This window comes from Tiliqua scincoides, chromosome 3 (genome assembly GCF_035046505.1).
Source record: "Tiliqua scincoides isolate rTilSci1 chromosome 3, rTilSci1.hap2, whole genome shotgun sequence".
Lineage (NCBI taxonomy): Eukaryota > Metazoa > Chordata > Lepidosauria > Squamata > Scincidae > Tiliqua > Tiliqua scincoides.
In genome coordinates, this window is record NC_089823.1 from 139,461,304 (window position 1) to 139,474,253 (window position 12,950).

A 12,950-nucleotide genomic window follows, 5' to 3' on the forward strand; every position below is an offset into this window, starting at 1 on the left:
TCCTTTGCGGTATACACTTCTGCTGGGCCTCTATTACTGTTGTTTTAAGCAGCCTCCATGCACTCTGGAGAGATTGGACTCTTTTTACCTTCCCTTTCAACCTCCTTCTAACCAGCCTCCTCATCTGAGGGAAGTCCACTCGTCGGAAGTCAAGGGTTTTTGTGAGAGATTTGCCCGGTATTCTTCCCCCGATGTGCATGTTGAAACGGATCACAGCATGATCACTGTTCCCCAACGGCTCAGTAACATTGACATCTCTAACCAGGTCCTGAGTACCACACAATATTAAATCCAGAGTCACCTGTCCTCTGGTGGGCTCCATGACTAGCTGCTCTAAGGCACAGTCATTTAGCATGTCAAGAAATCTGGTCTCTCTTTCGTGAGAACACAAATTGACCCAGTCTATATGAGGATAATTGAAGTCCCCCATGATTACAACCCTGTCCCTCCTTGTCACCTCCCCGATCTGTTTCCTCATTTCAAGGTCCCCTTCTGGTTTCTGGTCTGGAGGACAATAGTATGCCCCCAGTATTGCATCACTCCTCAGGCCAGGTAATTTAACCCACAGAGATTCTACGGTGGAGTCGGACCCACCTTCAATCTCTACTTTGCTGGATTCTATCCCTTCCTTAACATAAACGGCCACCCCACCTTAAACACGCCCCTCCCTGTCCCTCCTTTACAGTTTATAGCCTGGGATTGCGGTATCCCACTGATTTTCAGCATTCCACCAGGTTTCTGTTACACTCACTGTGTCAATGTTTTTCCTAGTCACCAGACATTCCAGTTCTCCCATCTTTGCTTGGAGACTTTGGGTATTTGCATAAAAGCATTTGTACATGGAATGCCCCATGTTTTTACATTTTAGTTTTATTAAAAGCAAACACACACACACACACACACACACACACACACATACACACACACACACACACATTTTTTTAAAAAAACATTACAAGTTGTATGGCAAGTGTGGAGATCTTGAACTACCAGCAAGAAACAAACTACGTTTCTTTGTTCTACTACAAAATCATACAAAAAATTAATTATCAAATCATAAACAGTCTACACTGTCTAAAATACATTTTCCACACAAATAAAAAAGCATAAAAGTTAACTCCTATCTATTCATCAAATCCATAGATCACTTGGCCCACTTTCCCCTCAACGCACAGGAAGTCCATGAATGGTTTCCAATTGTCCATAAAAGATTTTACTGACTTGTCTTTAAGAAGAATTGTAAGTTTGTCCGTTTCTGCCAAATCTAATACCTTTAACTACCACTCTTCCAATACCGGTATCTCTGGAACTTTCCAGTATTTGGCATACAATATTCTTGCAACAGTTGTCATATATAAAAACATAGTTTCATAGTCTTTCTGAATTGAATCATCCAGTATTCCCAACAAAAAAGCTTCTGGTTTCATTTGTAAATTTACCTTCAATGTCAACTGCATTTGCTGCTGTACCAAAGTCCAATAAGTCCAAAACAACTGTTTTCTGAAATAATACTGCAGGAGAATTTTTTGGGTATCCAGCAATTTTAAGTTTCAATAATACATCTTCAGAATTTCTCTTGTATAAAACATAAAATACAACTTCAACATCACCCACAGAATTACGGTTCATGAGAATTTCAATTTCTTCTTGGAAAAGATCCAAATCCTTCCTTTTTAGAAAATCCAAAATGCTCTGAATAATCATCATCTACCACATGTCTTTATTTTACTCTCAATAAGTGCCTGAAAATGTAAACAAATTGGCAGATCTTCATCCCATGAAGCATGTTCTCACATGAGATGTTAAATGGTTTGTGACAAATGTTTTATAACTATAGGTATGAATGTATTAATCCTAAATAGTCAGTCAGTCAGTCAGTCAGTCAGTCTGTCTGTCTCTGTCTCTGTCTCTCTCTCTCTGTGTGTGTGTGTGTGTGTGTGTAGATCAGTGGTTCCCAACTTTTAGAAGTCTGCGGACCACTGAGACAAAAATTGGAACTGTCATGGACCACTTGTGGCTGTGGAGAGTCTGTTCCCCACCCTTTCTGGTGGTCCATCTAACAAGTGCTCCCCCATGGAATGTCAGAGGGGATGGAGAATGGCCTCCCCACAGCCATAGATGACACTTCAAATGTTGTGGCTGTGGGCAATCCATTCTCTGCCCTCTTTGGTGGTCCGTGGGAGATTGCTTGCACTGCAAGACACTTGAAGTGATCAAAGGTGGGTTTTTGTTTTTTTCTGAGACCTCGCGGACCACTTCTCAGAGTCTTGTGGACCACCTGTGGTCCCCAGACCACAGGTTGGGCAGCAGTGATGTAGATGGATGGGTATACCCCTGCAGAACATGTGCGCAGGCATGAGTTGATTCAGCTATATTTCTGCCTTTTCAATTAAGCATATATGAACACATTAAAATGCCATGTACAGACTCAGGACACTGATCTTAATACACTGTCTTCTCTTGATGGGCACAAATAAGAATAAACCTCCTAATTCTGCTAATACTAAAATGACCTGCTGGAGATTTCTGTAAAACCTAGTGCTACATATCTTAAATTGATTAAGAAGCTATTATAAGGAACACCTATGTTCTTCATTTTGTATATTATGCAGAATTTAGGACTGCAGGAATTGCCCCATAGCCTTCTGTAATCCTAAAGTCTGTAAAAAGCAGTGTGTGTGGGGGGAGCAATTTCTGCATCCCCCATAGTTGTAAAGAGTGGCTCTCCCTTTCTAACAATCGCAAGAATGAATTAATGCCATCCATCCTTCTGGTTCTGACCTCAGGTTGTCATATTCCCTTTTCCCATTCATTGATCTGTAATATAACCCTCAATTTCCTGCATAAGCTGTTAAGTAAAATAAAAGGCATAATGATTGTACTCCTGAACCATCGTAACACCTGTGCTCTACTGTGAGCTCGCAGCAAAAGCTTCTGTATGCAGTGAGAACATGAATAGATGAAATGGGCTCCCCTGTTTCTTAGCATTTCAAACAGAGTTAATATCCAGCTGCTTCAAGACTTTTCTTCCCATTGTCCAAATCCAACACCAAGGAGACCGTTGACCCCCCCGCCCCCGTGTTTCATGTTCAAATGCTCTTCCTATTAGCACCTAAGTGCATTACTCTCCCAGGGGCAGCCATGAAAGGTATTCATTAAACTAAAACTAATGAATCTCTTCTGTCTCCTTTTTAAAAATTATCTGATGCCAAAAGCAATATATTTTTGCACTCTAAGGCGGATTAAAACAGAAACTGGTGATGTCTCCCTGCTAAACAAAATGAACAGAATTATCAATTTCCGCAACTGTCCTTATCGAGGGGTCTCAGAAAGCTGCTGCTCTTTATGACCTGAATGGTCTGTTTATACAAATACATTCAGGCAAGAGCTCTTGATGTTAGGTGCTTTCAGCCTTTTGAAGGTTCAGGAACCTAAAACTGGCAGAGTAACCTGTTTGAACACAACAACACCATTCTTTGAGAGACAGAACTAACAGTTGTGCATTTTCATCAGCTAGGTGTGCTCCCTTAAGGCAACAAAGGTCTTGAACCAGAAAGTCTGGCAGTGATACTGACAGCCCAATCCTAACCTGCCCTGGAGCAGGCAAGCTGGCTGGCCTGCGCTGCATCCAGAGCAGAGCTGGGATTGCTCACAGCTCAGCCTGGGGCAAGGGGAATTCATTCCCCTTACACCCCAGGTAACGCCGCAGCAGCTCCAATGGGGCTACTCAGATCTGTGCCACCTAAAGAGGTGATGTAGATCTGAGCAGCCCAGCGCTGCTACCAGGGACTGGGGTTAGGATCCGGCACAAATATCGGATCCTGACCCCACCCCTTGCTCAACTGTGGCTTGTCCACAGGCCCACCCACTGCCTGCCCTCCCCCCTGCCCTAGAACCCACTGCCTTCTTGCCCTCCCCCACCCCCTCAAACTGCCGCGTTGGCCTGTCTTGGCCTGTGTGGGCTTACTTTTTGCAACAGCCCCATGGGGCTTGGGCTGGCCTCCCTCTTCACTCGGTGGTACAAATGTGCTTCTGGGATGACAAAAGGCACATCTCCTTTTTTGGATTGGGCCCTGTGGCATTTTACTAGCTACACCACATGAGTAGGGAGCTTCTGGCTTGCTTTCTGGTACACTTGAGAGCACCTTCACCACAGATGGCTGCAGGGTGATATTGCAACTACCAGCTCAGTTGATGGTCATGTGGCACAGGTGACATCAGGTTCTAGCTGGCCCTATAAAGCTTCTGCCTTTGGCCTGTCTCATCTGAATGACCTGTGGTGTCAGCACAGCGTGAGTTGTTCCCAAGTCTGCCCATTTCGCATATGTCAACAGTGCTAGCCTAAGATGTTTTGTGGTGCAGTGAGGTTGCTTTTTGCCATTCTCTGCTTTATTCTAAACTGTGGCTGTGAGACAAGCATGATTAATGGGCTTTTAAAATTTTATCAAATGCAAATATGTAATACCAGCAATGTCACACATGCGCACGCCTCTTCCAGAGCCGAAGCAGACCTCCCAGCTGTGCACCACATGCAGGCATGTGTTCCGCTGCATTCTCTTCTCGCTTCACCTCCTCCCCTCCAGCATCACTTATCGTTCTCCTTGTTGATTTTACTGAGACTGTATTGAACTGGCCTAGTACTTCTCTGCTTGTCTACACATCACCTGGACTGCCAGGATGCATCCAAACTGCCAGCCATGGTAAAACCCTAAGGTTGCTTAAAGCTTACCTTTAGTAACCCAACATTTTGCATTGGTTTGGTCCAACTGTGCTCTGTGTTTCCCATGGTAAATACTGAAAGCACAAAGGGGCAAATCTCGGTTTCCTTAATATACAGGGGACATTCGTAAGTGTACTATGGCCAGGTTGTGACTCCCTCACTGATGTCCCAAAGTGATTAAAGTGCATAGCTCCTCCTCACATTTGACATGTTGAGCACAGTAAACATTGCTGGAACAGCAGCTATCCTGTCCACCAATTGGGCTGAGCTGGAGATCAATGGCTTTTTAGCTCCTTCTCTCCCAGCAGTGTCTTCATCACTGGCCATTCCACTTGGTTGCTTCTGAGAGAGATGTGACCTTTCTGCTCAGCTGGGACGAAATGCCACTAGGTGCACCATCACAGAACTGTCTTCTGCAGTGGTTTTTACATCTGGTCAATGTATAACCTTTATTACAAAGTGTTACATAAAAGTTGATGCATAACCTGGCTTCTGTTCCCCTTTGTTTTGTATCATGTCTCTTAGATTGTAAACTATGATTTAAAATGGTACACTGCCTTGAGTCTGTTGGCAGAAGGGCAATGTATAAATGTAGTCGGTTTAATAACAACATAAAACAATGAACTAGGATGTGGTTTTTGGGCTTTGTTTACCCCAAATTAGGAACCCCACTAATTAGGAACCTCACAACTAATGGCAACTCTGGAATTGCAGGATAATTGTGGGGTTTCCCATCTCCATAGGGATAGCATGGCATTTATTTTTTAAACAGTTAATCTACATGTCTTGCAAAAAGGAATCAATCTTCCTGCATTTTGAGCATTACTAATATGTCAGGGAGAAGGTTCAAATTCACCACTTACCACAAAGCCACTAATCATCACCCTACCCTGCTAAAATGGATGCAAAGAACCTCTTGCTCTTTCCTTTTAATGTAAACTGGATTTGTTAGGTGTGTAGGCAGTTGGATTCATAACCAGATACCAAATGTTTTAATCTTGTGATACACTACTGGCATTGCAGAAAACAAACAATTGTAGGTAGATATTTCCTGATCTTGTCCCCCCTTTCCCCCCCTTCAGATTTTCGCTTACCATCATGATCTTTGTAAACTACGGAGGCGGGAATTACTGGTTCTTTGAGCATGCTCCGTGGAACGGTATGGTACAACCTCCTTTGCTTTGCTTCATCCCCAAGCACTTTACGCAAATCAGCAATCTCATTATTGATCTCCAAAAGAAAGAGGAATTAATATGGCCTACCATATCCTCTGTAGGTAAAGAGTATTTAACAATGAACTCTGCTTAAACTTCATAAAAGCCTTTTCAGCAAATCAGCAGAAAAAAAATATTGATCTTAAAATAAGCATGTGAATACTAATTGTATTTTGCCTTTCCACTGGAGGACCATTACTTTATTTAGCCAGAGTTCATCCTTTAATTTTATTGTCTCAGTGCATTGTCTATGAGGCCATTTTCTTTAGGTTTAAGCAAGGTCTGTAACAGCTCCGTTTTGCTGACCCTTCCTTTTCGCAAGGAGTATATTGACTTCTGAGAGCTAGAGAAGCTTTTAAGATCATGTTACAGTCGCCCAGATCCGAGTTACATATTGTGTAACAATGGTTTCCTGTTATTGGGCTCTCAGTTAAATGGATTAGTATGATGCCAAGTACAATAATTGCCTCCCTCTGTATTTTAGCTCAGAAATCAATTGGCGGTACTTCTGAACTGCCATCTTCATAACACAGGCTTTAATTACATGCACAGTTTAATCTGGGAAAACCACATGTATTTTCCAGTTCGGCTTTGGTCACGAGAGTATTGGTTTGGTGGATCTCCTCTTACAACTTGTCAACGCTCAACAAATGTTTCTTGAAATATTCCTTTGTCTTTGCCAATTGGCGCTGGTCCACTGAATCTATGAAAAGAAGTTAGATATATCCTCATGGCTTTTGTGAGGCATAGTTAGTGGACAGGGAAAAGAGTAAGTGCTAAAATGGATTTTTTTTCTTTTTTTTCACTTTCCATCCTGTGTGTCAGGAATGTAATATTTGCGTGGCTGTTCACATGTTACATCAATCTGACATGTTACATGTTAGATCTAGCTTACATGTGAATCACCAAGTCAAATTCAAATCTAGGAAAGGCGTATACAACATGGAATTTTTGGCTAAGGTGAGACTTTCTAGCCTGCTCCATGCTCATAGTCATGCTCATAGTCGTGACATTAAATTATGAACTGTCTTTTATATTCTGCAAAATTTAAAATGTTTGCTATGTATTTTGATTGCAGGTCTGACGGTTGCAGATTTAGTCATGCCATGGTAAGCTATCAAAAACTCAACCAAATTTTGTCTTTCAGCTTCTGTGATAGCCTAATGCTCTACTGAGTTCTGAGGATAGGTTCACTTGTGTTCTTGATGATTTGTAGTTGTACATGTGAGTTGATACTACTAAAAAGTATTCTGTTTGGGGTGATATGAGGTGATAGGAAAGAACTGGCCCTGCCATGCATGCAAGTCATCACACGAAGTTGCACTTATCACATGAGAAACATGTAAATGCAAACTGCAAGGTTGTCTTCTATATGGGAATTGTAACGTTTTGCCACGGTTAATGGAAGAGTATAAAATAATAGTCCAATCAATTACATGTTTATTCAGAAGTAAGTTCCACTATGTTTGTTAGGGCTCACTTGCAGGTAAGTGTGTACAGAATTGCAGCCTATATAATAGTAATATTTGGGCTAAGTTCTATTCTCATTTTATTTGTATTCTGGTATCAGTCTTTCAAGATGTAGTTGCCCAAAGAATTACACTGCAGGTAAATGACAGAGTTGATCACCTTGTGTTTTGTACGGAGGCCAGAAAAAGCTTAGCCATGCCCATTAAACTTTTCACAAATGTAATATTAGAACACAAAACATGGTGGGTTCACACAAAACGTGGTGAACTGGTGGCCTGACGGATATCAGGCAAAAGATGCAGCTGAAGTGCCACCTTCAATCCATGGCTTAAGAAGGACTTGCTAAATGGCCAGAGGTCACATGACATGACATGACCAACTTCTAGATAATGTAGAACTCTGGGAGGTTTCAGCTTGTCGTTTGCCTTTGCCTCGCACTTTAGGACCTTGTCCACCTGATCATTTCCCTTGGACTTTAAAAAATGTGACTAATAAGGGAACATAACTCTTTAGCGTCCTTATATGAGCGATTTTGGGGTCTAGAAGATCAATGGTCTACTCAGCCCAGTTGCCTGTATCCAACAGGAAACTTCCTTTTTCCAGACCTCAGTCTCCTGTTGAAATTAGCACCTTACTGCTGACTCAAATGAGTTATTGTTAAGTTGGGTCAGTGCACATTGCATTAAAATATTCAACTTCCAGTGCCTTTTTGTGATATACGTATGATTACCTCGTTACTCATCCTCTGCATTTTCTGATTACAAAAAAGATTAATAATCCTATCTGATGTTAGTTTTTGCCCTAAATTGTATGAGTATCTAGTTTTTCTTTATCTTGGCAAATATTGTCCCAAACATTACACTCTGTTTCTAAGCAAGTTCTCTACCTTCTAAATTCCAGTATTATCACTCATAGTTGAACAATCTCTATATTCTTCCATCACTATCAGCTTGTCAAACCAAAGGTAGAAGCGCATTCTCTCTTACATTCACTCTAGCATCTATCTAAGACTGTCAAAAAATCCCCTAACTCAGCATCCTATCAGCATCATATCCCCTTCCCTATCTTGGCCCAGTCACCAGGGGGGTATTCATTTTTGCTTCAGCATTAAAAAAAGACCATATGTAATGGAGTTTATTTAGACCCCTTGCTTTAAGTAAGCAAGTTTTTAATCTATCGTGTGCATTCCTGTAATGTAGGTTTGATGTTAATGGGTTGTAAAGTGGGTAATAATTTTCGTACTGGCCCCTTCAATCAGATTAGATCATGTTATTGACCACGCTGTTCGTTTTATAACCACAATCGTATTGTGGAAGAAGATCTTTGGCAAGTTGCACATTTATAAGTGCCCATTAAGGCAAAGAATGACAGATTTGCACATTTGGCATTTTTTAAAAAAATGGTCTTTTCCCTACAGACTGTTTTCCTGTCCACATCCTGAATTAGCATCTTTACATCCGTCTCAGGTTTTAATGATATCTTGCTGGACACTGGTTGATTATTCAGGACACTTACTGTTATAAAATAAAGTTGCAGATCAGATTTATAAATATACATTTCCTTTGATCCAGCGTATGTTCATCATCTGGCTTTGCATTCAAGCATTCAGTTGAACTGCTTCTTGATTATGTCATTTTTCATATATGCTACTATGTTTATTAAGACAATGTTCCCTTAAGACTGGATGCAGAGATGTCTTCTCTGCATCCCAAATTATATCCAAACCCATTCTCTTTGTTATACTTAAAATATTCACCGATCATTTCATTAATTCGTTAATTACATTTTCATTTGGAAGTATATTTAATTGTCACTGCCTATTCATCAGCTTACCATTGAAGGAAGCCCATTCCATAATCACAAGAATAAGAGTCAAAGGGCGCAATTCTAACCCCTTATGTCAGTGCTTTCCAGCACTGGCATAGCGGTGACAGTGGGGCATGTTCTGCATCCTGCAGTTGGATGGCACTCACAGAGGCCTCCTCAAAGTAAGGGAATGTTTGTTCCCTTACCTCAGAGCTGCACTGCCCTTAAGTCAGTGCTGGAAAGCACTGACATAAGGGGTTAGGATTGCGCCCTAAATTCATTTGATGAGCCAACTCCATGTATTTTATGTGTCCGGATTTGATGTGTTCACCCATTCAATGAAAGGCAGCAAACCAATCTGTGTCCTCCGTGAAATGCAGAGTTACTGAAGTGCAGAAAGAACATCAGTAATCATAATAAGCTTCTTGAACAATGTTATAATGGGTTGCTGATACAGTTCCTCTGGTGAGGTAATCCAGAAGCACAAAAATTTACCTTTTAAAAACAGGTAAAAACACAAGAAAAGTCCTGATGAATCAGATGAAGGAGCCCAACAACCTTTCCTATCATTTGTCCCGCAACTAGTATTTAAAGTATACTGCTTCTGATCTTGAAGACTCTCTTAACTATCATTGGCAGACGTCTGAAGACACATGTTATAGCAAACTTTTTAAAACTAAGTCATTCTGGATGTATTCAGTACTGGGTGCGGGGCTACCTGGCGTATTAGTTATTTAAAGCTATCTAAGCCAGTTGTCATAATTGCATCTAATGAGTGGTGAAAGTGAAACGTTAATTATTAGGGATATATTCATCTTAACTTTTGGATATAGTCATCTTAACTTTTGGACTGTCAACCAATTAAAAGAATTTTAATTGATAAATTCAGCTTGTAACTAAGGGCCCAATCCTATCCAACTTTTCAACACTGATGCAGCCACAATGCAGCCTGGAGGTGAGGTAACAAACATTCCCTTATCTTGAAGTGGCCTCCCCGCCACAAGATGCAGTGTGTATAACATTGGCATGGCTGCATTGGTGCTGGAAAGTTGGATAGAATTGGGCCCTTACAGTGCAATTCTATGCATGCTTACTCAGAAGAAAGTCTCATTATGTCCAGTGGGGCTTGTTCCCAGGAAAGTGTGTATAGGTTTGCAATATGAATCAATGAATAATTTCTTAGTTTTAAATGAATATATGATTTTCAAGAATCTCAGTATAGAGGCTTTAAAAAAATATACATATTGGAGGAAGTATGAGAGACTATTTAATAAATCAAAGCTACCCCTTATTGCTAGAACTAAAATGCAGCTTTGATATTTTTTTAATGCAGCTTTTATTGACAATTTTACGACAATGCTATCATCACTGGCTCTAACCCAAAGCAGTCCATTTATTGAGGAATCACCAGAACAGAACCAATAGAACAGAGAAATAAGCCAGTGTCCCTTTAACTCACAGAAGCACTGGTTGAAATTTGTAATCATTCCTTACAATCAGCTTTTGCTCTTTAATTAAAGACCAAGTTTAAAAAGGCAGTCGCGTCCCATTTTCAGTTAGTCTGGATCTGTCCCAGGCTTGTACAAAGTTTTTTAGAGCAGGAGGGAGCAAACTGATACCCAGAAGCCAAATTCTCTCCCCACAGCTTGGTTGCTTTATAGGCTTTCTGCTTCAGCTAAGCTTTTGATACTCAAAGGGAGTTTTATTGAGATAAAACAACTTGGGCAAGGGAAGGCTTTGGGGAGGTTTGTGGTGCATACAAGGAGAATTCACCTCCACTCAACCATTTGCCTCTTTTGTGAAGAAGACAGATTCCCCTCCTACCACTGATTTTTGATTTGGGGTAGATCCAAGCTGAGACAAACTGCTGTCACCATGTCTAGTTTTGCCCTTTAGATATTCATGATACAAAAAATAGAATATTTCATTCTCATCTGGTGAATGTAAGGTTACCGGTTGAAGTAGGGAAAGTCATTTTGCTTTGCTACTTTGCTCAAATCCTGACCTTTCCCTTGCAGAAACAGCAGAAAGTTGCTCTACATTTTCTACCACTCAAAGCTCCCAGGCACAATCTAGCAATTTCCACTAGGGCAAGGGTTCCCAAACTGTGGCCTACAGGCCACATTTGGCCCACCAACACATTTTGACGTGCCCCTGAGCTCAATGGCATTAATTACATGCAACCCCCCCCCTCCTTCCTCTTCTCCCCCATTCCCCACTCAGCACTGTACACCTTCTTCCTCCTGCTGGATCAAGCAATGGTAGGCTGAGGTTCTCTAGCTGAGAATCCAGGAGAGAGAGAGAGAGCACAAATAGCCCCACACTTGCAAATATTTTCTTCCTGTTGTGAAAATTCTTAGAGTTATGTACAGAATGCACATATTATTTTCTGTAATTGATCCGATCTGGCCCACCATAAGAGCAAGACTAAATGATGTGGCCCTGGCAGCTGGCAGCTGACAGTTCAGGGATCCCTGCCTCAAGACAAGCCATAGATTTTTGGGTAGTTTTCTCTACTATAGTCAAGAAGGGAGGCGGCTTTTCAACCTGAGCCACTGTGGATGGTCTCACAAGCAGTGGGAGCTGATCCAGTAAAAATCGCATCCCTAAAAGTGTATTATTATATTTATTTTAGGCAATGTCATTTTAGGCACATGAGGAAAAAAATTGCAGACTTCCTAAATAGCTTCCATTCATCCGTATCTTTTGCCAAGCAGAATTTTATTTAATTTATTGAAGTACCGTATTTTTCGCTCCATAAGACGCACTTTTTCCCCCCAAAGAAGTGGAGGGAAAAGTGTGTGCGTCTTATGGAGCGAATACTGCAAAAACAAACAAACAAACAAAAACTCCGCCCCAGCCCTGGCCCCGCCCCCTGCCCGCTGGCTCTGCTCTGCTTCCCCGGGCAGTCAGAGGCTACTCAGAAGTAAGTCTCAGAGTCACTGGGGCTCACTCCCAGGAAAGCGTGGGTGGCAGTCTGCCCAAGCCCACTTGTCTACTCAGAAGTAAGTCACAGAGTCACTGGTGCTAACTCCCAGGAAAGCGTGGGTGGGGTGGCAGTCTTGCTGCCCAATCCTGTGCATGCCTACTCTGAAGTAAGTCCCATTAGAGTCAGGGGGGCTTACTCCCAGGAAAGCCTCTCTCTCCCCCCCCAAGCCTGGAGCATCACAGCCTCTCTTTCCCCCCCCCCCAAGCCTGGAGCATCACAGCTTCTCTCTTCCGCCCCCCCCAAACCTGGAGCATCACAGCCTCTCTCTCTCCCCCCCCCCCAAAGCCTGGAGCATCACAGCTTCTCTTTCCCCCCACCCCAAGCCTGGAGCATCACAACTTCTCTGCAACACAAACACTTTCCCCCCTCTCTCACACACACAGGCTGCCCCCTTCTCTTACACACACAGATGTTCTGCCCCCCCCACACTCACACAGCAGGGGAGGGGTGCTTTCACTCACCTCATCCAGCATCTGAATGTAAGCCCCCCCCCATCACAAAGAAAAAACTGTCTCCTTGGTCAGAATGCCAGTGTTTGCTTATTGCACAAGCCCCAGGTAAGGCTTGGTTCTCACCATAAATCCAGAGGTTTGTTGTGTCTTGAGAATTCAAGTTGTGGTTGGACTTTCCACTTGTTCATTTGTATTGGAATCACAGAAGAACTGGCGAGGAGGTAGATGTGGTGTCAGCAGTGGCCCCTTTAAGGGTAAGGCCTGGGCATTCAGCAGAGTGTGCTGCACAGCTGCACCCA

At 42.2% G+C, this 12,950-nt stretch overlaps 1 protein-coding gene across 1 annotated transcript in view; it reads left to right on the plus strand.

Moving 5' to 3' along the window:
- Window positions 1-12,950, plus strand: part of LOC136645137 (heparan-alpha-glucosaminide N-acetyltransferase-like) — a 141,952-nt gene that overhangs the window by 63,997 nt on the left and 65,005 nt on the right. The window contains exons 5-6 of the mRNA XM_066621382.1: window positions 5,803-5,879; window positions 7,013-7,043. Coding sequence (XP_066477479.1) covers window positions 5,803-5,879; window positions 7,013-7,043 — 108 coding nt within the window. The remainder of the gene's footprint in view (window positions 1-5,802; window positions 5,880-7,012; window positions 7,044-12,950) is intronic.